Source organism: Acomys russatus, chromosome 7 (genome assembly GCF_903995435.1).
Source record: "Acomys russatus chromosome 7, mAcoRus1.1, whole genome shotgun sequence".
NCBI classification, from domain to species: domain Eukaryota; kingdom Metazoa; phylum Chordata; class Mammalia; order Rodentia; family Muridae; genus Acomys; species Acomys russatus.
Genome location: NC_067143.1, coordinates 5,245,834 through 5,270,843, shown reverse-complemented (window position 1 = coordinate 5,270,843; position 25,010 = coordinate 5,245,834). Strand labels below are relative to the sequence as shown.

General features: G+C 52.6%; 2 protein-coding genes across 2 annotated transcripts; one reads left to right on the top strand and one right to left on the bottom strand.

Annotated features, from left to right (window-relative positions):
• The first annotated feature begins 1,066 nt into the window (after positions 1-1,066).
• Positions 1,067-2,694, top strand: Ftl (ferritin light chain). Its single transcript, XM_051148525.1, has 3 exons — positions 1,067-1,388; positions 1,717-1,863; positions 2,346-2,694. Exons 1-3 carry the CDS (start codon positions 1,287-1,289, stop codon positions 2,646-2,648), a joined length of 552 nt encoding a protein of 183 aa, XP_051004482.1. The 5' UTR covers positions 1,067-1,286; the 3' UTR covers positions 2,649-2,694.
• Positions 2,695-5,420: 2,726 nt separating this feature from the next.
• Positions 5,421-24,777, bottom strand: Gys1 (glycogen synthase 1). The gene is made up of 16 exons (XM_051148526.1): positions 24,439-24,777; positions 22,844-23,025; positions 21,175-21,366; positions 19,654-19,839; positions 19,280-19,424; positions 17,036-17,153; positions 16,596-16,716; positions 15,929-16,035; positions 14,915-14,974; positions 14,746-14,824; positions 11,365-11,478; positions 10,987-11,113; positions 8,601-8,696; positions 8,350-8,513; positions 5,892-5,972; positions 5,421-5,764 (listed from the first exon to the last, which is right to left on the bottom strand). Exons 1-16 carry the CDS (start codon positions 24,554-24,556, stop codon positions 5,438-5,440), a joined length of 2,217 nt encoding a protein of 738 aa, XP_051004483.1. The 5' UTR covers positions 24,557-24,777; the 3' UTR covers positions 5,421-5,437.
• Between the last annotated feature and the right edge of the window lie 233 nt (positions 24,778-25,010).

The window sequence follows — 25,010 nt, the reverse complement described above, 5'->3', positions numbered from 1 at the left end:
CATGCATCAAGTGTTTGGCTGAAACCAGACTATGTTCCTGGGTCCTGAGTTCATGATTCAGGCTTCTCTAAGTGATTCCAAAAGAGCAAGCTGCAGGGAAGCCTCTGGACTAGCATCCAGGAAAGGCAGCTCAGCCAGGTGTGGTGGAGCACACCTTTAATTGCTGCACTCAGGAGGCAGAGGTAGGCGGATTTCTGAGTTCGAGGCCAGCCTGGTTTACAAAGAGAGGCCAGGACTAGCATAGGCCCTGTCTCCAAAAAAAAAAAGGCAGCTCAGGAATTCCCCAAAGCGCCACTCCTTTGCACATCTCTGTTCCTGGAAAAACAGGTCCCCTGATAACAGCACCCAGACCGAACAGGCTGACCAGGACTCCACGTGTCACCTTACTTTGCAAAGCATCAAGATGCATGCACACACGAAAATCCCAATGCTTTCTAGTTAAGCTTTCTATGCTGCAGGCCACCTCAAGAATTTCAAGACCTCCACCCAGAAAGTTAAAAAAAAAAAACAACGAAGTTCCCATTGTGAACCTAAAACCCTATAATTATGGGTACCCCTTCCATCCCTCAAGGAGATTTCCAGGGCCCTCAGAAACTCCATGAAGTGATGCCCCTTCATCCTGGAGCAATTCTTGGGCCCTTGGAGGTTCCCTCTGCATTACAGAAATACCCCCACAGTCAGCACGTCCCGAAACTCATGTTCTCAGGCTCAAAAAACTGCCTTTTGTGTGATGAGATACCGCACCACCCCCGCCGCCCCTGAAGACTGCAAAGTCATCCCCTCCCCGGGGTCGCCTTGGCGCCGCGCCGTAGCATCCCTCCTCAGAACCCGCGAGGGAATCGCGTCTCCCGCCCTTCCCCCAAACTTCCATTTCACAACGGCCTCGAGCTCCAAGCGCGTGACACCCCGTAGTGGGAGGGTGAGGGAACCCGAGATGGCCCCTCACCTCCGGGTTGGTCAACTAGAACCTCCCGGCTCCGCCTCACGCCAGCGCCGATTGGTTAATCCCTGGCATCTGGCGTCCCGCCCCCGTGGGGGGGCTGCAGCCTATAAAGGGAGCGCGCCTGCCCGGGCCCGGGAGCAGCGCCAGGGAGCTCCCGTGGATCTGTGTCTTGCTTCAACAGTGTTTGAACGGAACAGACCCGGGCACTCCCTTTGTTGGCCTCCCGCCGCCTTTAGGGTCTCTCCAGCCGCAGCCTCCGGGACCAGCGCTTCGCCGCCCTCCCTCGGCTCCTAGGACCAGCCAGCATCGTCTCTTCGCGGTTAGCTCCAGACTGCGATCAGCCATGACCTCCCAGGTTCGTCAGAATTACTCCACCGAAGTGGAAGCTGCCGTCAACCGTCTGGTCAACCTGCACCTGCGGGCCTCCTACACCTACCTCTCTCTGGTGAGTGAAGGGCTTGCTTCCCCTACCCCCAACTGCGGGTCTCTCCCCCCACCGCACCCCAACCTTCTGCGCACGCGCGGGCCGCCTTTGTTCCACGGAGGGGAGGACACCGCTCTCCGGCCTCGCCCCCTCCCCCTCCCAAACTCTTCTCGTTTATTTTGAGACAGGATCTCACTTGTGTAGTTTGGCCTGACTAGAACTCGCCGTGTAGACCAGGCTGGCCTCGAAAAATCACAGATACACCTGCCTCTACCTTCCGGGTGTTGCAACTGAAAAGTTTGCGCCACTGCGTCCCGCTAACTCCGGTTTGCGACATTGCTTCCTGCAGGGCTACTATTTTGATCGGGATGACGTGGCTCTGGAGGGTGTGGGCCACTTTTTCCGCGAACTAGCCGAGGAGAAGCGCGAGGGCGCCGAGCGTCTCCTCAAGTTGCAGAACGACCGCGGGGGCCGCGCTCTCTTCCAGGATGTGCAGGTAAGGGCTGCGGACTTGGCAGGCACACCACCGAGCATCCCTGGCGCAAGCGGCTCCTTGCTTTTGACCGGAACTTGGGGGGCTGCTGGGAAGTTGCGTGCCCGCCCTGGGCGGGGCAGGGTGGGGTGTGGTAAGGGGTGGCAGGACGTTGAAGATAACAGGGTGTCACACTCCAGGTCACTGCGTCACCTCTCGGAACGTGTAGATAGGAGCAGCCAAAGTCCCAAGTATCTCAAAAACTGAGAAACGCAGTTAATAATTAATACCACAGGAGTTCAGACCGTGGTGGTTTGGAGGAAGCAGAGTCTCCCTTTGTAGCCGTAGCTGACATGGAAATCTCAAGTCTTTCCTCCAAACCCCCTCAGTGTGCTGGGATTAAGGACGTACAGCGCTGTCCCCGTCCCCCTCCCCGCTGTGCCCACTTTGCTTGGGTAGGTGAAGGGATGTAAGCAATTCTGAGACAGTGCCGTTTGTGTGTGCAGAAGCCATCTCAGGATGAGTGGGGTAAAACCCAGGAGGCCATGGAAGCTGCCTTGGCCTTGGAGAAGAACCTGAACCAGGCCCTCTTGGATCTTCATTCCCTGGGGTCCACTCGCGCAGACCCTCACCTCTGCGATTTCCTGGAAAACCACTTCCTGAATGAGGAGGTGAAACTCATCAAGAAGATGGGCAACCACCTGACCAACATCCGACGGGTGACTGGGCCGCAGCCAGCACAGACTGGCGGGCCCCAGGGGGCTCTGGGCGAGTATCTCTTTGAACGCCTCACTCTCAAGCACGACTAAGAGGCCTCCCCGCCTCCCAAGGGCTCCCCCCTCCTCAGCTCTGCACCAGCCAGCCTTAGGACCTCCACCCGAATGAACCTCTTAAGCTACTAGGCAGCTTTGTATCCGTCCTGGAGCCCCTCCCAAGACTTGGACCAAGTAACAATAAAGCCTTTTGAAACAGCAGCTGGTGGTTTTTCTGTATGTGGGAACATATCACATGGGAAAGAAGGGGGGGGGGGCCCTACTTACTGTGTTCTGTGTGGATATCCACATGTGATTACCATGCCAGCATCTCTGCCTACACAGCAGTACTTGCCTTCTCCAGTGGCAGAGCCAGGTCCTGGGAGTTTGTTGGAGTAATCTGTCTAGTTCTAAGTTTTGTTACTGTGTAGGAGACTGAAGAGGCCCCAATACGCAAGCTCAGAAGTACGCTACACCCCTAACACTGAAAGGGACAGGCCAAACAAAACCAAGGCTGGGTGAAGAAGATTACAAGTTGGAGCCTAGCTTCTGGGAAATGCCAGTGCATGCTGGGAGGGTGGAGCAAGCTAGGGTCACGGGATGTCCACTATATGCTGAGTTAGAGATTGGGGCCCATCAGGGAGGATGTGAAACTTCGGAGCATGGGATGGGGAACCCAGGGCTGTATATGAAGCCACAGGATACCGCCCCCCCCCCCCGGCCCCTCAGCTGAGCACCAAGCCACCGAGAATCTGAGGGTGAAATAGGTGGACAGGAAGACACTGGAACTACAGCTTTCTAGCCAGGTCACTCCACTCCGATAATCCCAGATTCATACAGAGAGGGCCTTAGAGGAAGAACTCAGGCATACAGAGGCCGCTGAGCTGAAAATAAGAGTGCATGGGGTTCTAGGAACCTGCCCAAGTGAATCCGATGGTGATGTGCCCATAAGGAAAGTAGCCAGGAGGGCTGGAGAGATGGCTCAGGTTAAGAGCACTGCCTGCTCTTCCAGAGGATCTGAGGTAAATTCCCAGCAAACCACATGGTGGCTCACAGCCCTCTAGAATGTGATCTGATGCCCTCTTCTGTCCTGCAGGTAGAGAACAGTATATGTATTAATAAGTAAATCTTTAAAAAAAAAAAAAAAAAAAAAAAAAGGAACCAGGACTGAGAAACAGGATTTAAGTTTTTTTCAGAGTCCTGGGGTTGGAACCCGGGTTCTCATACTGTTGGGCCGACATTCTGCTGGGCTGCTTTCTTTTCACTTTGAGGCTGGGTCTCATGGAACTGCTGAAGCGGGCCCTGGAAACTCACTCTGTAGTCTAGCTAGGCTGTGGACTTTGGATCCTTTGCTGTGTGCTCTTGTGTCTGTCTGTCCCGTCCCCGCCCCGCCCCCCCCCCCTTCCATGTCAGCCACCTTTCCTAACAACAGTGCTGGAAATGCAGAACAGCAGTTTGAGTCCTTGCATGAGAGAAGGACCATGGCGCATGTAAGAGCAGAACTGAGGCCAGGAGGAAGCTGAGCTCCTGGGCCTGCTGTGAATCTGAGCCACCCTGGGGCATGTGGCAAGGACCTATCTGTAAAAACTCAATTTAAAAACTACAGGATTAGGGAAGAGAGGAAGGAGGACCACCACACCACAGGAGGGCACGTGCAGCTGCAGTTGGAATTCTTAAATACAGGTATATATATATATATATATGTATTTTTTTTTTCTTTCAATCTCTGGACACACTCCAATCACACACCTTCTGCCCTCCCCCTCCCAAATGCAAACCAAGGGCGCCAGGCAGGCAGACACGGCACACGTGAGGGGTCTCTGCCCATTCTTCAAAGTTGGGGACAGGACAAAGCTTGCAGGCAGAAAGGCCTCGAGGTACACGTGGGGCTTCAAGAAGCCGGTGGGCTGGGTCTCTAGATCAGGAAAGGGGACCAGAGTGTGGCACAGTGACAAGACTCCTGATTCAGTCACTGGGACCCAGAGCCCAGTGGTTTCACAGTGGGCTGAGCAGCTGTGGGGTTGCCAAGCATTCTGTCCTCAGCTGAGGCAGTCCCTAGAAGGGACAGTGGACCAAGGAGAAGAGTAAGGCCTGGTCCTACTCTGCATGCCCCATTGAAGAAATGAACAGCACATCCCCAGGGAGGCTGACCTCGCAGCCTGTCCTGGCGTCCCAGGCTTGCTTGAAATGGAAGACCAAAAGCATTTAGTGTCTCATGTTGTCCTGCCTGGTCTTGAACTCCTGACCCTTATACCTCTACCTATGAGGTGCTAGAACTAAACCTCACCAGGGCTTCGGGCATGCTAGGCAAGCACTCTGCCAGCCGAGCTACCTCTCCAGCCCCAACCGAATTGTGTTAATCCCTGAAGTGTCCTAACTCTGAACTTGGCTGTCCCAGTTGCAGGGAGGCCGTGCAGATTCCAACAAGAGGTGGTCCCCAGGGGCAGGGGAAGGCCTGAGCATCGCATACTCTGTATGGGTGTAGGATCAAAGAAAGAAGCCGCAGCCTGGAAAACAATAAACCAGATGTCCTAAAACCTCTGGCATTGACTAACAGTGGCAGATTCCTGGCCTCTGGGACCCAGTCTAAGCCGGGAGACTCCAGGCCAGAGCACGCAGAAAGCGTTCTGCAATCCGAGAAAGGCACTGCGGCGTGGAGTGAGGGGACTCCCAAGATTGGAGCCAGGGGCTGGAGTGTCTGAAACGGAGGCTGGGCTATGGACCACACTGGGTAGGGGGTTTCCCACTCAGGGTCTGGAGTGCGGGTTCAGGCACCCTGCCATTTGCATAGGCCCTCTGCAAGAGAAACACAGGACAGGCAGGGAGCGGAGTGGAGTGCGAGGGGCTTAGTTGCGCTCCTCGCCCAGGGAACTGGTAGGACTGAGTGGCTCGGTGGGCGTGCTGAGGGAGCTGGAGGGCCCAGTGTCCACTGAGTTGCTTCTCTTGCTCCCGCCTGTGGAGGAGGAAGAGGAGGCCCGGCGTGGCCACTCAGGTGCTCGGATGTTGCGGCGGTCCTTGGCGGCCTCTTCTTCCTCGTCATAACGCTCACTGTCTTCCCCCAGGGGTTCCTCCCGGGGCTCCTCCTCATCCTCACTCTGGTGTGGGCTGGAGTGTCGAGACAGTGAGGGTGATGGCGGCACGGAGGCTGGCCGCGGGTAACGGTACCCCTGGGTCTGCATAGCCCAGAGCACGCACAAATCAGAGTGAATGGATGCCAGCCACCTAGGTCCCTAGAGGTGTCCGCTGAGTGCCGCCCCAACCCTTTACTCCTAGCCCAACACTGGTCCCGGCTCTACTTACAGCATCGACCTCATGGGGCTCGTAGGTGAAGTGTTCTGGAAAGGCCTTGGCCAGAGCCATGTGTCGCGCAGACATGTAGTACTGGGCAGAAAGGAGGGCAGAATGTGTCAAGGGCAGCGGCCATACTCCCAACCACATTTTTTTTTTCCTTTCTTTTCTTTTTCTTTAGTTTTTCGAGACAGGGTTTCTCTGTGTAGCCTTGGCCATCCCGGACTCGCTTTGTAGACCAGGCTGGCCTCGAACTCACAGCGATCCGCCTGCCTCTGCCTCCCGAGTGTTGGGATTAAAGGCGTGCGCCACCACGCCCGGCCTTTTTTTTTTTTTTTTTTTTTTTTGAGACAGGGTTTCTCTCCTTAGCCCTGGCTGCTGTCCTGGAACTCCCTCTGTAGATCAGGCTGGCCTCATATTCAGAGATCTGCCTGCCTGGCTTCCTGTGCCACCACTGCCAGGCCACTTTGTTTTTTTTTTTTTTTTTTAAAACAAGGTCCACCCCTCAAACTCCCTGCCCCCAATCAACACTTAGGGACACTAAGCATCAATACTTAGGGACCACGCCAAGCAGGGTCTCTACCTCTGAGCCACTCTGGTAGATTGTAGGTAGGGTCTACAAACTTAGCAGTGCTCCCAGCTCCTCTACCCCACCCCTGAGCCATGTCCCACCCCTGTCACTGGTAGAGTCTAGGGATGGGCCCTACAGCTGACCACATCCATTACTGCTTGATAACTAGCCTCGACTGGCCTATACATGGTCTGGCTCTCCTGCCTCCTCACCAGCCTTCCTGGCAGCTGGATGACATCCTGGGCCAATAGGTACTGTTGGCCACACATCCCTGTACCTTCTGTTTTGAGTTGGGAATATCACTATGTACCCACCCCACCCCCCACCTCCACCCCCTACCCCGCCCCAGCCGACTCTGACCTTTCAACCAGGCTCTATCTACTACACTTTTATGTAAATGTCACTATGTAAATGTCCCATCTGGGCTAAGCAAGGACAGTCTTCTACGTCACACACATTACTAAAGGGCAGGTGAATTCTCAGATCAAGTACTGTTTTGGCCACACCCTACATGCAAATGAGAACTTTGGCCAGATGCTAATTCTAGATTTTTTGTTTTTGTTTCTCTGTGTAGCCTTGGCTGTCCTGGACTCACTTTTGTAGACCAGGATGGTCTCAAACTCACAGAGATCCACCTGCCTCTGCTTCCTGAGTGCTGAAATTAAAGGCCTGCGCCACCACATAGCAAGTGTCTTAACCACACCAAACCATCTCTCCAGTTTTCCTTTCTTTCTTTCTTTCTTTCTTTTTCTTTTCTTTTTTTTTTTTTTTTTTTTTTTGAGACAGGGTCTTGCTATAGAGTCTAGGCTGGCTTTGTACTCACAGAGATCCACCTGTCTCTCTCTCTCTCTCTGAAGTGCTGGAATTAAAGGCATGCAACCCCACACCTGGCCTTTATCTTGTTTTTCGAAATAGAGGCTTGCCATAAAAAGGAATTCACTCTGTAGACCAGGCTGGCCTTGAACTCAGAAACCTGCCTGCCTCTGTCTCCTGAGTGCTGGGATTAAAGACGCGTGGCCCTGCTGTCCACGGGGGCCGTCATGCTGGCATCTTAAAAATGATGTGTATGGGTGTTTTGCCAGCATGTGTGTCTACACACCATAAGTATGCCCAGTGCCCACAGAGGCCAGAAGAAGGTATCAAATCCCCTGGAAATGGAATTACAGATAGCTGTAGGCCACCATATGGGTCCTGGGAGTTGAACTCTGGTCCTCTGGGAGAGCAGCCAGTACACTTAACAACTGAGCCATTTCTCTAGCTCTGACATTAAGTTTTCTTTCTTTCTTTTGTGCATTGGTGTTTTGTCTGTATTTTTGGCTGTGCAAAAATGTCAGAACCTTGGAGTTATAGACAGTTATGACCTGCCATGTGGATGCTGGGATTTAAAGCCCAGTCCTCTGGAAGAGCAGTCAGTGATCTTAACCACTGAGCCATCTCTCCAGCCCCTGACATTAATTTCTTAAAGAGACATCAACTATTACAAGCAGGAGACCCTGCCCTATCTCCAGATTTTGTGTGTGTGTGGGGAGGGGGGGTTGTTTGTTTGTTTTGGTTTTTTGAGACAGGGTTTCTCTGTGTAGCCCTGGCTTTCCTGGAACTCACTCTGGGTTTTTGTTTGTTCGTTTTTCAAGACAGGGTTTCTCTGTGTAGCCGTGGCTGTCCTGGACTCTCTTTGTAGACCAGGCTGGATTCGAACTCACAGCGATCCGCCTGCCTCTGCCTTCCCAGGGGCTGGGATTAAAGGCGAGCGCCACCAAGCCCAGCTTCTGAAACTCACTCTGTAGCGCAGGCTGCCTCTGCCTCCCAAGCGGAAGGAAGCCTGCGCCACCATGCCCGGCCATCTCCATCCTCTTAGGACTACAGAACCAGAGGAAGGTGAGGACAGGAAGTCAGTCATACCCGGCCTAGGTACTTCCAATCCAACAAGTCTGACAGCCGCTCAGTGCGGTTCCGTTGGATGATGCGCTGTCGCCGGCTCTGCTGGCAGAAGCTGTAGAGGAAGGAGGTGAGCTGTGAGCAGGAATCGTCCAGGCTGCGGAACCTCCGATCAAGGATGTAAATGCCTGTAGAGGTAGTAACCAGGTTTGTTTTAAAAACAAAACAAAACAAAAAGCAGTCTGAATTGTGGTCCAGGACCTCCGTGCACTGACCGTAAGCTGAGGGATCGGCGATGTGTTCCTCCATAAAGCAGCCAAAGCCGGAGAGGTTTGTGGAGATGCTGGGGATTCCCATGACTGTGCACTCAGCTGTAGGGCCGAGAGTGGGAAGGGCGAGCTCAGCAGCTTACTCTGTAAGAGATGTCTCTACATCGCCATCTGCTGGCCACCGAGCCCAGTGCGCCCTCGCGGCACCTGCAAGGGTGCAGAGGGCCTGACCCATTTCTAGGAAGAGAAGCTAGGACTAAGAGAAATGAGTTCGCAAAAAAGTCCGAGGTGACGGGAATACTTATTTATAGAACACTCACTGACGCTGGACTCACATAAATAACTACTTAACCATCACGACACTAAGATACACCTTTCGGATTTCTCTGTGTAGCCTTAGCTGTCCTGGATTCATTCTGTAGACCAGGCTGGCCTCGAACTCACAGAGATCTGCCTGCCTTTGCCCCCCAAAGTGCTAGGATTATAGATGTGCGCCACCGCCAGACCCTGGTTTTTGTTGTTGTTGTTTATTCGTTTGTTTTGGGGGTTTTTTTTGTTTTGTTTTGTTTTGTTTTTTAAATACAGGATCCCATGTAGCCCAGGAAGGCTCTGAACTCACTATGTAGCCAAGGGTGACCTTGAACTCCTAACCCACACACCATGAGTTAGCATTAGAGGTATACATGCCAGCTGCAGTTACTTGGTCTGCTTTTGAGACAGGGTCTTACTGTGCAGCGCAGGCAGACTGGGAAAGGGTGACTGGCCTGCCTCGGCTTCCCCAACATGCTACCACACCCTGCTCAGTCTTTCTACTAGAGGCAAGAAGAGGTCTCAGAGTGAGACACAATGGCAGCAGAGGCCCCACAGTAGAACACTGTTGTCCAAGCATAACAACATATGTGTGTGTGTGTGTGTATGTGTGTGTGTGTGTGTGTGTGTGTGTTTCTTCGAGACAACATTTTATTTGTAGAACAGGCTGGCCTCGAACTCATGAACCCACCTGCCTCTGCCACCCTGAGTGCCGGAATTAAAGGCGTGCACCTCCACGATCATCATCATCATCTTTTTTTTTTTTTTTAAAGATTTATTTGGGGGTGCAGAGATGGCTCAGAAGTTAAAAGTACTGACTGCTCATCAGGGGTCCTGAGTTCAATTCCTGGCAACCACATGGTGGCTCACAACCATCTATAATGAGATCTGATGCCCTTTTCTGGCCTGAGGATGTACATGCAGGCAGAGCACTGTATACATAATAAATAAATAAGTAAATCTTTAATTTAAAAAAGATTTACTATAGATGGTCAGATCTCATTACAGATGGTTGTGAGCCACCATGTGGTTGCTGGGAATTGAACTCAGGACCTTTGGAAGAGCAGCCACTGCTCTTAACCTCTGAGCCATCTCTCCAGTCTCCATGACCATTTTAACTAGAACAGAGTGATGATTTGCAAGGGCCCCTCAAGCCCGGGACCTGTTGATGCCCCCTCAGAGAAGGGGGGTGGACATGAAACCCTCTCTGGAGATTCTAGCCATCCCTTCCCTCCCAAAGCATGCCTATAACACCAGCACTCAAAAGTAGAAGTAAGAAGGTCAAGAGTTCAAGGTCACCCTCAGATACAGGCGAGCTTGAGGCCAGTTTGGGTTTTACAAAACACAAAGGCTTCTGTGCTGTGCTGATGCACATCTTTAATCCCAGCACTTGGGAGGCAGAGGCAGGCGGACTGAGGCCAACCTGGTCTACAAAGTGAGCGTAGGACAGCCCTGCTCGGAAAAAACAAAAACAACAAGCAAACAAAACAGAGTAAAAACCAACCACAGAGGACTAAAAGCCAAAAATAACTGAGAAAAGACCAGAGTTTCCCCCTCAGTGAAGGGAAATTGTAGACAAGCAATTACAGCTCATGGCTCAGAGCTGAAGAGAGGTGAGGCGAGGAGAAGAAGAGGAAGCAGAAAGTCACTGGGGACCGGGAGAGGAAGTGCAGCGGGTGGAGGCTTGCCTGGCAAGCACAGGGCCCCGGGCCCTACAGCCTGCACCGTATAAGCAGGTGGCAGTGGTGCAGGCTTGTGACCCCAGCACTCTAGGAGTGGAAGCAACACCAGGAGTTTAAGACCAGTCTTAGCTACCAGCAGCTCTGAGAGGCTCGGCAGCAGTGCCTGTATTTTGGTGACCAAACATCAGCAAACCGGAGATGAGGTCCTCAGTGACAGCACTGGAAATGAACACCATTCTTCTAGTCCCGAGCCCCGGAGACTTCACAAAGTCCACACACTAGCACAGGATGAGCCCTTACCATCATGCCCAAACCAAGGAGCTGTGTTGGAGGTCCATGCCAGAATTGAACAAGAGCCCCCCACCCAGCAACTCTGCCACCCCCTCACCTCCTGCACTCACCCGGTGTGTAGCCCCAGGGCTCATAGTAGGAGGGGAAGACCCCAAGGTGACAGCCACGGACAAACTCTTCATAGTCCACTGGGAGTAGGGGACTTGTGGAAGAGAGGAACTCTGGGTGAAAAATGACCTGTTAACAGAAGGGAGGGGCTTAGCTGTATCCTAGCCACCTAGAGTAGGCCAGAGAGGGTAGTACATTACTCTAAACACGCACAGCAAGTCGGCAACAAACCAAAGACTTAAACTTAATTCACTTGGCTTCAGAAGCCAGGGTTCCTTCTAAATAGGGAGCTGAGAAGTGTGATGTCCACGGAACAACCCTTCCCCCCCCCCCCCACCCCCCACCCCCCGCTACACCCAACCGACGCTGCCAGCCCTCACCTTCACGCGGTCGGCACTGCTGTTGAAAAGGCCAATGCGACGGATGGTGGTCAGGATGGGGTCTGAGGAGTCATCGAGCATGTTGTGGGTGCACACAGGGGGGAAGGACTGCCGCTGTGGAAACCACAAGGGAGGTGGGGGAGGAAGAGTGTAACGGGAAGGTCAGGAGGTTCATGGCTCGTGGGCCATGATGGCACCACAGGCAGAGGTCAACACACTCAACACAGGAGCCCAGGCTTTTCCCTTTAAATATCACGAGCAACCACCAGGCAGTGGTGACACACACCTGTCGGGAGGCAGAGGCAGGCGGATCTCTGTGAGTTTGAGGCCAGCCTGGTGTAAAATGAGGGTTCCAGGGCAGCCAAGGCTACACTGAGAAACCCTGGCTTGAAAAAAAAAGAAAAGAAAAAAAGAAAGAAAGAAAAGAATCTCACAGAGAAGGAAGCAACCATGTGACTTCACCGCCATCTTGTTTGACATAACCATTTAATATAAACCAGAATGACAGTCGAATGTTGACATACACATCCATCCCACCACACCTCAGGAAAAAAAGCCCCACGGAATTTTAAGTGCCCCATAGACACGCGGATAGTTATGTCTACTAGGTAGCAAGCTGCAAGGACAGCTGGGAGTTGTAATTTTCTTATGAAAATTCATAATTCACCTTCACCACCACCACCCAGGGAAGGAAAGCACAATTCTAGGAGTCATTGCTGCAACACAAAGATGGACTGACAGGCAATCCCAGCCTTTTCTATTGCAAAGAATTCATTACAGCCTAGCATTGGCGGTGCATGAGGTTCAAAAACTACAACTCCCAGCAGCCCCATGTTAGGATTCTTCATGAATGAAGCCAGGTACCTCACTGTAGAAATATTTTGCCCAAAAGGACAACCTTCCTCATTAGTGCATGTTAACCATCTAGAATCCAAAACCCAGCCTCACCAAAGCCAACCATAGGCGCCAAAGTCCCTTGAACACAGGAAATGAAAGAACTCTAACTCCCAAAAGCCTCATGGGCAGTCAGTCAATATGTGCTAAATGTCCCAGGGACTGATGGGAGTTGTAGTTCTCATTTTGTGAGCCACATCTTCCTAAATAGTTTCCATCCATTTAATTCCAATTTCCAATCTCAGGAATCAGAGGGGTCTGTGGGAAATACGACACAGCAAGAAGCCGGGCCCCCGGTAGTGCACATCTTTAATCCTTGCACTAGGAAGGCAGAGGTAGGTGGATTTCTGAGTTCAAGGCCAGCCTGTTGTACAGAGTGAGTTCCAGGACAGCCAGGACTACACAGAGAAACCCTGTCTCAAAACAAACAAACAAACAAACAAACAAACCAAATGACACAGCTGTGGGACAAGGAATGGTGGCCCTTGAGTATTTCTTTTCTTTCTTTCTTTTTTTTAAAAAATATTTATTATGTATGCAGTGTTCTGCCTGCATGTACATCTGCATGCCAGAAGAGGGCACCAGATCTCATTGTGAATGGCTTTGAGCCACCATGTGGTTGCTGGGAATTGAACTCATGACCTCTGGAAAAGCAGTCAGTGCTCTTAACTGCTGAGCCATCTCTCCAGCCCAGGCCCTTGAGTATTTCTCCAGGAAACACTAGATATATTGGCTTACCTGTCTCCCATGTCCTAAAGGCTCCTATAAGTACCGGTCTCAGCAGGCCCCGGGGGTGGCAGAGAAGCCAATATGTGATAAAGGTCAGGGAGATCGGGAAATAGCAATTCTTCCTGATTCTTTGTCCACTAACCCGAGAGCCCATAACTCCCAGCATCCCCTGTGGCAACCTGCCCAATGTGTTCCAGAAACAGAAGCTATCACCTGGTGGGCCTCTGACCTCCTGGGTGAACTACAGTTCCTGGAAAGATATGTACCTTAACAGTGAACAGCCTTCACATCATAGCAGATGGCTGTGAGTTTGAAGCCAGCCTGGTCTACAAAGCTAGTCCAGGACAGCCAAGGCTACACAGAGAAACCTTGTCTCAAAAAGACAAAAAACCAAAACCAACCAAACACACAACCAAACAACAACAAAAAACAAAAACAAACCCAAAAAACGAAAACCATGGGGCTGGAGAGATATTTCGTTGGTTAAGGGCACTCACTGCCTGCTCTTCTAAAGGTCCTGAGTTCAATTCCCAGCAACCACATGGTGGCTCACAACCATCTATAATGTAACCTGGTACCCTCTTCTGGCCTGCAGGTAAACAAGCAGACAACACTGTATAAAAAACAAAAAAACAAAAAAAACAACCATAACAAAACACCATCACCAGCAACAAAAACTTACCTTGGCCTATTTCAGCCTCCTAAATAGGCACTCCTTGCCACCTGTCTCTGATCTAAGAGCCCTGACCTAAAACCTTTCGGGATGCAGTAATTTAAGGAAACCATGGTTTTCACCAAGCAAGACTAGAAACACCACCAGACAGCATTTCAGACCTGCTGTTCAGATTCTCCTCTTTGCCGCACCCCCTGTTTGTTATTTGTTTATTTGTTGAGACAGGGTCTCTCTGTGTAGCCTTGACTGTCCTGGACTCGCTTTGTAGACCAAGCTGGCCTCGAACTCACAGTGATCCACCTGCCTCTGCCTCCCGAGTGCTGGGATGAAAGGTGTGCGCCACAACCGCCCGGCACTGTGCCCCTTCTGAATCTGATGTCTCCACCAATGTATTTTAAAAGCCCCTTGATTTATTACTTTCCTCACTTTTTGTAATCATAAAAAGTCACAAAATCGGTACTATATTGGAACATGGTTGCCTGAATCTGTGTTCCTGGTCCATGGCCCTACTTGGCTCAATAATAAACTTCTTCATCCTCTTTGGTGTGGAAGTTGTGTTTTTTTTTTTTGTTGTTGTTTTTGTTTTTGTTTTGTTTTGTTTTTTTTTTTTTTGGTTTTTCGAGGCAGGGTTTCTCTGTGTAGCCTTGGCCATCCTGGACTCACTTTGTAGACCAGGCTGGCCTCGAACTCACAGCGATCCGTCTGCCTCTGCCTCCCGAGTGCTGGGATTAAAGGCGTGCGCCACCACACCCGGCGGAAGTTGTGTTTTTTATGTTGACATTTCTGTGCATCTCAGAATTCGGCCCTCTGTAAGCGCAACTATAAAGGGTCACCAAAGAGAATAGAACTTAGCTGGGCGTGGTGGCGCTGCACGCCTTTAATGTCATCACTTGGGAAGCAGAGGCAAGCAGATCGCTATGAGTTCGAGGCCAGCCTGGTCTACAGAGCAAGTCCAAGACAGCCAGAGCCACACAGAGAAAACCCAGTCTCGAAAAACAACAAAACAAACAAACAAAAACAAAAACAAAAAACGAGAGAGAATAAAACTCCCAGAAACCTTTGCGGCTCAGAGGTGCAGACCATACCTGAGTGGCAAAGATGGCTCTCTTCATCATGGTGAAGTCCTCTTTGTCCAGCATCTTGTTCATGTCCGGGAGACTCCCCCTGCAGGGGAGGGGGCGGGGGCATGTGGGAATGGAGCGCTGGGATAGGCCAGGCTACCCATAAAGGGGCAGATGGGGGCCGGGCACTCACACTAGTAAGGATTCATAAAGCTTCCTCCCAAATTTCTCCTTCACTGTGTTGGCTGTGTCCCTGGACGGGAGAGAGGGAAAGATCACATATACACCAACTGCTATTTACAGTCAGGCTACTGAGCAACGGGGCAGAGAAGCCCGAGGATGGCACACCGGGAAAAGCTCAATCCTTGAGATGGGACGCTGGGAACAGGTGTCCTTTCCTCTCCGACTTCAGTGTAAAAATAGAATCTTCCTCAGGAGTTTGCAGAGGAGCCTGAGGTCGGGAGGGAGCCCAGCACCCCGAGCCTTCCAGAAATGTCAGCTATTATTAGGGGTAGGACGGGGCTCGGACAGGGCGATGCTAAGGCCCTGTTTTATAAACAAGAGGAACAGTATTCCGAGAGTGGAACATCCTGGCACACAACGTCGGAAAGACTGTCGTCCTACTGTCCCATGACTTCGAAACCTCCCAAGGCTGCAACCCATGTCCTCCTGCCTGGGACATGCTGATCTAGCCACACTGGGATTCCCCTCTCTCTTCCTGTCCCTGGCCCCCTCCACGCCTCCAAGCCTGGCCTCAGGATGCTGCCTAGTATGACCTCAAACTCCTGACCCTCCTGCCTCCCCTCCCCTCCCCACACCTGGTTTATGCAGAGCTGGGATTGTGAATGCTGAGCAAGCAGTCTCCCAACTGAGCTGCACTCCCGGCTTTCCTTTCCCAGGGCTTAGGAGAGCGCCTGCCTTCAGAGACCGGGGGACGATGATGGGATGGGTTTCAGAGAATAGCCAACAGGCCCAGTGTGGATGCAGTGGTTCGGCTAAACACCAGGGAAGGCCACAGCTGGTGGCAGAAAGCTTACAGTATGACATCTGCCCTGATCATGTGCGGACACTCATCTAGCCAGGCCACATGCTCTAAGTGACAAATTCTTTAGGAATCCTGATCATGTCAGAGATAGACACAGAGAGATAAGCCCACGGACACAGCACATCCGGGGCCCCACAGGGTCTTGGGCCAAGCACTGCTGACCATAGCTGTTTGCGCACGGCTTGGCCCTTCAAGGTCTCCACGTTGAAATTGTTGGTCCGAGCCGGCATGATGAAGAATGCAACAACGGTTTGCTCGCTGCCATTCACCTGGGACAAGGGAGTAGAAGGATGCGTCAGGGTGCCGGACTCAACCGTGCCAGAAGAATTAATTATGAGACTTCTGATTTTCTTTTTTATACATAGGAGACTAAAATCAATGTTTCCTGAAGAGGTAGGTGCTTCACCACTGAGCCACGCCCCAGCCCCTCACTGGGGGATTCTAGGCAGGGGCTCTACCACTGAGCCACGCCCCAGCCCCTCACTGGGAGATTCTAGGCAGGGGCTCTACCACTGAGCCACGTCCCAGCCCTTCTACATAGGTGCTTTATCACTTAGCCATGCCCCTAAATCTGTTTTTATTTTGATATGGGATCTCAATACTGCCCAGGTCAATCTTAAACTCATTCTGTAGACGAAAGCTGACCTTAAATCTTCACCCCCTCTGTTTCAGCCTCCCAGGGACTGGGACGCTAGGCATGTGCCACCGGCTCTCTCTTCTGATCCCTCTGGGATGCTGATGCTCTGCTCTGCTCCCACCCAAGGCTTCCCACAACCACCTGTCTTCTCCTCCAGCTCCCCCTCACTCTGTTCTGTGAACAAGACCTTACTCTGAGCAGATAGTTGAGCCGGGCCAAGGCCTCCAGGAACACATCAGCTCCCTTGTTGGAGAACTCGTAGCGGCCAGCGATAAAGAAATACAAAGTCTTGTCTAAGTTGAAGTCCAGGTGCCTAAGGAAGGCAGAGGAGAGGGTGAACCCTACAAACCCCAAAGCGCAGGCATCAGAGAGATACACGCAAGTCGCAGGACTTTCTCCTTAGACAGGAGTTTACTATAATATCCATCCCATGGCTCTAGACATCTAAAAATAATGGAGACCATGGCTGTCCCAGGCTGAAGGATCAAGGAATCCAAGCCCTCGACCTCTTCCCTGAGACTCGGGAGTCTTCTCTCCTTCAGAGCTTGGGGTCCCAAGCACAGGGCTTCTCCTCAGACCCAGGAGTCTTACCCTCTACCCTCCTCCTCTCTTGTGCCTGCCGGCCCACCTACCCATAAAAATGGCCACGCACGAACTCCTGGATTCGAGCTTTGCTCTGCGCATGAAGGTTCTGGAACTCGTGCATAGCAGAGAATTTCTTCACGTTTAGTCCGTTGGGGGTGACGATATCTGGGATTGGGGGAGAAGGTCCCGTGTTCCCTTCCTCAGTCTGGTCACCGTCACCGGCGACTAGAGGAGGGAGGCAACGTTCTTCACAGCCCCACTGTGTCGGTGGCCCTTGTGTGACCCCGGCTCCATGGTGACTGACTCAACTCTGCTACTTGGCCCTTCTCTTTCGTCTCCTGTTTTAGGATTTATTCTTCTGTTTTATGTGTTTGTATTTTATGCAGGTGTTTGGCCTACATGTATGTGTGTGTGCCTGTTGCCTGTGGAAGCCCGAAGACGGTGTCAGATATCCCGGAAGTGGAATTACAGATGTTTGCAAGCCATGTGTGTGCTGGGTTCTGAGAATTGAACCTGGGTTCTCCGGAAAAGCAACCAGTGTTCATACACTCGGGTGCGTGCACGCGCGCGCGCGCGCACGCACACACACACACACACACACACACACACACACACAGAGGCAAACAGACAGACAGTCTGACAGATACTAGAAGTTTTTTGTTTTGTGTTTTAAAGATTTATTATTATGTATACAGTGCTCATTATTATGTATAAAATATTCTGCCTGCACATACACCTGCAGGCCAGAAGAGGGCACCAGATCTCATTATAGATGGTTGTGTTGTGAGCCACCATGTGGTTGCTGGGAATTGAACTCAGGACCTCTGGAAAAGCAGTCAGTGCTCTTAACCTCTGAGCCATCTCTCTAGCCCATTTTGTTTGTTTGTTTTTTGTTTTTCAGACAGAGTTTCTCTGTGTAGCCTTGGTTGTCCTGGACTTATAGACCAGCCTGGCCTTGGACTCACAGAGATCCTCCTGTCTCTGCCTCTCTACTGCTGGGATTAAAGGCTTGCACCACCACTGCCCGGCTGGTAAATGTTTTTAAAAACTACAAGGGAGGAAATGGTTGAGTCCTTAAAAGAGGCATGACACCAGACAGTGTACTGTGGGCCAGGTGTGATGGCGGATGCTAATAAAGCACCCTCAGTTCAGAGCCACCCAGTGAGACCCTGGCGCAAAGCAGAAAATAAAAGAGAAAGGGAGCGTGTATCCCGGGAGAAGCAGAGCAGTAGTGGCATTTCTAGTTCTTGTTTCAGAGTGGGAGAAGGACAGATGAAAAACTGCATCTCCCAGGGTTTCTAAGTGCACCAGGTCCCTGTGCAGGTACCCCCGGGGCTGGAGAGCTGGCTGAGGGGTTAAGAGCACTGTCTGCTCTTCCAGAGGTCCTGAGTTCAATTCCCAGCAACCACATGGTGGCTCACAACCATCTATCATGAGATGGCCTGTAGGCACACATGGGAGTAGAATACTGTATAAATAATAAATAAATCTAAAAAAAAAAGAAAAAAAAAGAAAACAACCCCTAAAAGCAGTGACAAACTCAGGTTCTATGAGAGACCCTGCCTTAGAAGGTGTGAGGGCTGGAGAAACGGCTCAGCAGCCGTGAGAACTTCCTGCTCCTGCAGCACCCATTGTGGATAGTTAACAGTGCTTGTGACTCCAGCTGAAGGCCCAAGACCTCTTTTGCCCTCTGTGAACACACACACGGACGGACACACACACACACACACACGGACACACACACACACACACACGGACACACACATATACATAAATAAAAATAACATAAACTTCTAAAAAAAAAAAAAAAAAAAAAAAACCCAACCCGGTAGATAGTGAGTCACGGAGTAACATGCCTGACACTCTGGTTTCCACACACACAGGCATGGAAATATCAAGCAATGTGTACAACACACAGTTACAACAAACCAACAGAAGATTGCAACTCTCATGAGGACCCAGGGCCAAATCTTAGGAGCACGTGGGGCAGGGCGAGCAAACCCAGTTCCAAATTTACTTTGCTTGAAAGTAAAGGCCACTAAATCTGCATGTCTTCCGGAACGTCAGCATATATGTTAGGCGGCTGTAAGATTAGAATAAAAGAAACCAACAGCTCCCGTTATCCTTTCAGGGTACCGAGGCGACCAGCTTCATCCATCAGTTACCACCTCAACCCGGAACGTCTGGGAGTCGCTGTTCTTTTCTCCGTGGTAAAGCAAAACGGGTAGACTAGGCTCGGCGTAGAGGCTCTTACCCCATCCACACGTAGGGACCACACGCTCCAACCCTACCTGGTTTCCTCTTGAGGAGATGCTGAGCCTCAATGGCGGTGATCTGGGACACTGTAGTGAAGACGTGAGCGCAGTGGGCGGCTGCGCGCTCCATGCAGTAGCGGTGATAGATCTGCCTCTCACCGGCTTCCTTGTCCACGTTGAACTGGGTAGCGAAGGAAAGCCAGGGTTAAGAGGACCAGGGTCTGAGGGATGCTGGGATTGGCAGCTGCGCTCTGAGAGGCGAGGCTGAGGGAAAAGGGATGGGGTCTGCGCCCTGCATCTGATGGCAGAAGGGCTGGGAGCCGTCGGGACTCTGAGGAACAGGGCTCCCTGCCCGAGCTTCGGGCCACCCTGCAATACTTGTGCCTCCCACACCCCCAGCCCCAGCTCACGGTCTCCAGGTTGTTGTAGAAGTCCACGGCGCCGGCACACAGATACCGCCCCAGCAAGGTGGCATGAGTGGTGAAGATGGTTGCCACCGGCAGGCGCCGGGCACGGCACAGACATAGGCCAATGCCTGCCAACCACTCGTGGAAGTGGGCAACCACATAGGGCTTCTCTTCGTTCTGGGCCAGGAACTATGGGGTAACAGGGACAGGTTCACTGCGTTTCCACATGTCACAAAAGGAACCAGCGATCAGGAGAGGTAACCACTGCCCTTAAGCACAGAGCAGGCAGCGTTGCCTCAGATGAAGGAAGTAGGGAACACAACCCAAGTCAGGCCAACTGGCTGACCTCATTCCCAGGGGCTGATGGAAATTTGCTGTTTATTTGTCTTAGTCCTAGTCACAATTCGAGGAGACTTGGTCTGTCTGTCTGTCTGTCTTTTTTTTGTTTTGTTTTGTTTTTTTGTTTTTCGGTTTTTCTAGACAAGGTTTCTCTGTGTAGCCCTGGTTGTCCTAGATTTGCTTTGTAGACCAGGCTGGCCTCGAACTCACATCGATCCACCTGCCTCTGCCTCCCAAGTGCTGGGATTAAAGGCGTGCGCCACCACAGCCCGGCTTTGTATTGTTTTTTAAATATTTATTTATTTATTATTATATATACAGTGCTCTGCCTGCATATACTCACAGGCCAGAAGAAGGCATTAGATCACATTATAGATGGTTGTGAGCCACCGTGTGGTTGCTGGGAACTGAACTCAGGACCTCTGGAAGAGCAGTCAGTGCTCTTAACCTCTGAGCCATCTCTCCAGCTACTGTTTTTTTGTTTTTTGAGACAGGGTTTTTCTGCCTAGCCTTGGCTGTCCTAGACTCACTTTGTAGACCAGGCTGGCCTCAAACTCACAGCAATCCACCTGCCTCTGCCTCCCAAGTGCTGGGATTAAAGGTGTGCATCACACCACCCGGCTCCCAAACTTTTTTTAAAACTCCTAGAATGTGTGTAGGGTGCAGAAACCCCAAACTCCTGATTCTGAAACCAACTCAAGATGATAAGTATCAAATGTGCTTAGAAGTAAGCTATATCAAACTACAGAGCCACTCCCAGAATTCCTCCCTGGAGACACGGCACAGCGTGTTTACACTTGGAAGATTAGAACAAATTGATGCAGCTGGGCATGGTGGCACACGCCTTTAATCCCAGCACTCGGGAGGCAGAGGCAGGTGGATCGATGTGAGTTCGAGGCCAGCCTGGTCTACAAAGTGAGTCCAGGACAGTCAAGGATACACAGAGAAACCCTGTCTCGGGGAAAGAAAAAAAAAGATGCTAAGGTGGGCACTTCCGGTCTCAGGTGGGTACTTCCGGTCTCTGAGAAAAGAAGCTAGCCTAGGGGAGGGGCCCACGTCCCACCAAATCAGAGCTGATTTTTGGATTAAAGGGCATACAATTCCCAGAATGCCCAGGGGGGGTCAGAATGACTATCCTTCAAGTGTGGGCACAAGGGGCGAGGTGGGGTCTGTGGTAGGGCCTACCTCACCCAGGAACCAGGTGGTGAGGAAGCCAAACAGGACGGCATCATTGGCCTCGCGGTCGTACCAGGGTACCCCGATGTTGCAGGTGTCCCAGAGCTCACCCTTCCAGCGTTCCAGGGCCCAGGCTGAGGCCCCCACATCCAGGAGCACCACTAGGGGTCCCCCCTCGATCAGCCAACGCCCAAAATACACCTGGGTGCAAAACACAGGGAGACTCAGAAAACCCGCAAGGCACTGTTGTCACACACCACCTCAGTTCCCGAGAGCCTGGGAACCGAGAGCAGCTGATTGACAGCTCCCTCATTTGTGACCCGGCGGAACTGCCACCTGCTATCTTTCTCCTATTCCCATCGGCCCCGTTTCGTAATCTGTAGTCACATGTCTAACAACGGAGACTGCATTTGTGTGTGTGTGTGTGTGTGTGTAGCCTTGACTGTCCTAGACTCGCTTTGTAGACCAGGCTGGCCTCGAACTCACATTCATCCACCTAGCTCTGCCTCCCAAGTGCTGGGATTAAAGGCATGTGCCACCACACCCTGCGGAGAGTGCACTTTCTTCCCCACTGCCTCGGTCCTAAAACTTGAAGTTCTAGTTTCAGTCCCCATCAGCCGCTTTCCTCCTGAGACCACAGGTATGGCTGCAGGCCACGGATCCCGCTGATCTGTCCTAACCTGGCTTCATCCTACCAGAGACTCGCTGGGGTACCCCTCCCCCTCCCAGCTGTTGTCTGCCCTTTTGCTGGGAGGGGTCTATTCTTAGGAACAGCTGCCTTGGGGGAGGGATGTGGCCACTCCGGGGTCCCGTAGGGACATGGTCTGGCCTGACTAGACGCTGGAGCCCACCCCAAACACAGGACGTGAAGAAATCTTCCCGTCCACAAATGTCATTTTTTTCTCTCTTTCTTTCTTTCTTTCTTTCTTTTTTTTTTTTTTGAGATGCAGTTTCTCTGCCTTGGCTGTTCTGGAGCTCACTCTGTAGACCAGGCTGGCCTCAAACTCATAGAGATCTGCCTGCCTCTGCCTCTCCAGTGCTGGGACAACACTCCCAACCCACCCCCAGACCCCCCCCCCCCCAACCCCGCTTCTCTTTATGGTTCTTAGGAAGGAAACCAAGGACCACACTCGGCAGGGGCTGCACCACTGAGCCACATTCCCCTTCTCTCCTTAGTCCCTGGTTCTGCCCATCTCCAACCTCCGCTCCCCGACTCTCCTCTCTTCATCTATCTTCCATCCTTTCGCCAGTCTGGCTGTTGTTCTTTTGGGTCCTCGGTCCTTCTCCATCCACCCGGCCTTTCAGACATCTGGTACCCACTGGCCTACTTCACCAGATCCTATACCTATCTACCCTTTTCTTCCCCCTAGGTCTTCTGGGAACGTGCTACGCATAGCTCTCCATGGCTGCTGTTTCCATTCGACCCTTCCTTTTGTTTGTTTGTTTGTTTGTTTTTTCGAGGCAGGGTTTCTCTGTGTAGCCCTGGCTGTCCTGGACTCAGCTGTCCTGGACTCACTTTGTAGACCAGGCTGGCCTTGAACTCACAGCGATCCGCCTGCCTCTGCCTCCCGAGTGCTGGGATTAAAGGTGTGCGCCCCATACGACCCTTTTTTCACCTGTAGCTAAGCCCCTGCTGGCAGGCCATGTCCCCACCCCCTCGGGTAGGGCTGTGACCCACCTTACAGCCCTTGCTGTTCATGGAATCCAGGGTCTTCTTCAGTTCAGGAGTCGGGGGCTCCAGCAGCTCCACCTGCGTCCTCACACCCTGCTCCGTGTATGGCCCCACTAGGTAGTAGTTGTCGCCCCATTCGTCCCCTGTCACCTTCGCCTTCGTCTGCAGCACAGTGTAGATGCCACCCACTGTGGGCCAAAGTGCAGAAGGACAGACAACCCCACCATTGGTCCACAGCGTTGAGACCTGGGGGTTGGGGGTGGTGGTGGGATGGGGTGACGGGATGTGTGCGCGTAGTGTTGGGGCAGAAGACGGGCCCACACTTGGGGATCAGAGAAGGTAGGGGCTGGAGGCCTGGGCCGTGGAAAAGCAAACCTGAGGGGAGCCATCTTGGGTCTGCGAAGAATGGGGCCTGAGGCTAAGATGCTGGGAGCGTGCCCCAGTTAAGGCTCCTGGTCCTGGGACAGGAAGGGCCCCAACCTAGCCTGACAGAATTAGAATACAAGGATTACAGAGCCAGGCTGTAAAGCTGCCAGCTTTCGGATGCACTGGAAAGAGAGGCAAATGGTCCCACTCAGCTGCCCACTGTCACCTTAAGGAAGCTGGAAGTAAAATTCCTCACCTGGGGGGTGCTGACTATGCTCACCCTGGGCTGGGGCACAGGCATGCTAGGCCCAGCCCCCTCCTGTGACCACACCTCAGATTTAGGGGGCTGAGTCCTCAGCTTCTTCGCCTGGAACCAGCACCCTGGTAGTACACACCCCCGAGTCTGCAGACTGCCGTCGTGCTGAGACCCAGTCTTTTGTCCCCCAAGATCCAGAAAAGGGAACACTCAGCTCCGACACAGCCCAGCTCCTGGGGATTCCTGGCCAGCTTCCTCATGAGCGAGAAGCTAGTGGTCCCAGACACCCATACATTAGCCTGCGGCCTGTGGGTCCCTCCCATACTGGGGCCCAGCCCCTGACCAACTTAGGAGTTCCAGCATTCCCATCCCAGCCTGCAAGGGAGGAGAGGCACAGAGAGGCACCTCTCCACTCAGGAAGCCATGGCTCAGGGCCCTGGGCGCCTTCAAACTCGGCCATTCAAGTTCCCAACTCTTTTCCACCTTAGAGATAAGAATTTCAGGTCCCTCTCACCTTTACACCGAAGGGGTCGGGTCTGCTATGCTCCCTGAAAAGTCCAACTTTTTAAGAGCACTCTTTTTCTAGTCCACAGTCACATGCTCTAGACCACAGACCCAAAAGGTCCGGGGCTCCCCAGGGTTGGATAAATTAGCTCCTTCCCCTTCAGGGTCCCAGGTCTCCGGGCCCTCGAAAACCTCCCTCCAAGACCCAGGAATCCCTCGTTAAGTGCCCTCTTCCCTAGATCGCGGGACCTGAAGTCTCCTTCCATCTTAGAGCACTCTCTTCCCTTCCCCCCAGGGCCTAGGACGTCTACTCCAGCCCCTCCGCAAGGACACAGAAGTCATGGGCGCTTTTCCCAGGACCCAAGAGTCCTCCACGTAGCTCTGTCCCCGTCTGAATCGGAGTTTCGGGGGGCTCGCCCCCCCCCACATCCTCGACTGCCCTCCTCGGTCGAGGGACCGACGCTGGCGTTCTCACCCTTGTTGGCCACCTCCCAGGCCACCTCGAAAAGCACTGTGTTCTCCGGGTCGAACTCATCCTCCCAATCTTCCAACCCTGGAAGCGAGGACATGGAGAGACTGCGGCTCAGAGGCATGGCTGCTACTGGCAGGGGAACTTGGAGCACCGAAAAATGGAAAAACCGGAGAGGTCGTCTGGGAATGCCACCAGACTTGGTGACCGGTTAGGTTAGCGGGCGTCCCACGGGAAGCTTGCAAGGCGCTCCGCTTCCTATTGCACGACCGACCGCACCCCCGCCCCGGGAGCGCCCCGATTCAGGTAGGCTTGCGCGGCCACTCGGAGCGGAGCGGGCAGCTGCAGTGAAGGCTCGTGGCCGCCAGGGGGCACTGCCCACCCTGAGGGTCTAGCAGGATTGGTTCGCGTCTGGGGGGGCGGGGACTGCTGCGCCTTCTTATTGGAGGATGCGTTCCAGTTTCTTTGGCCTGAGCCTCCCGGGGAGGTGCAGGGGGCGGGGCTTGTTGCCACGCAGCGTGGAAGTAATTGGAGAATAGAGCTGTCAATCTCAGCTTGCAGGCCCCAATTTGGTGAGG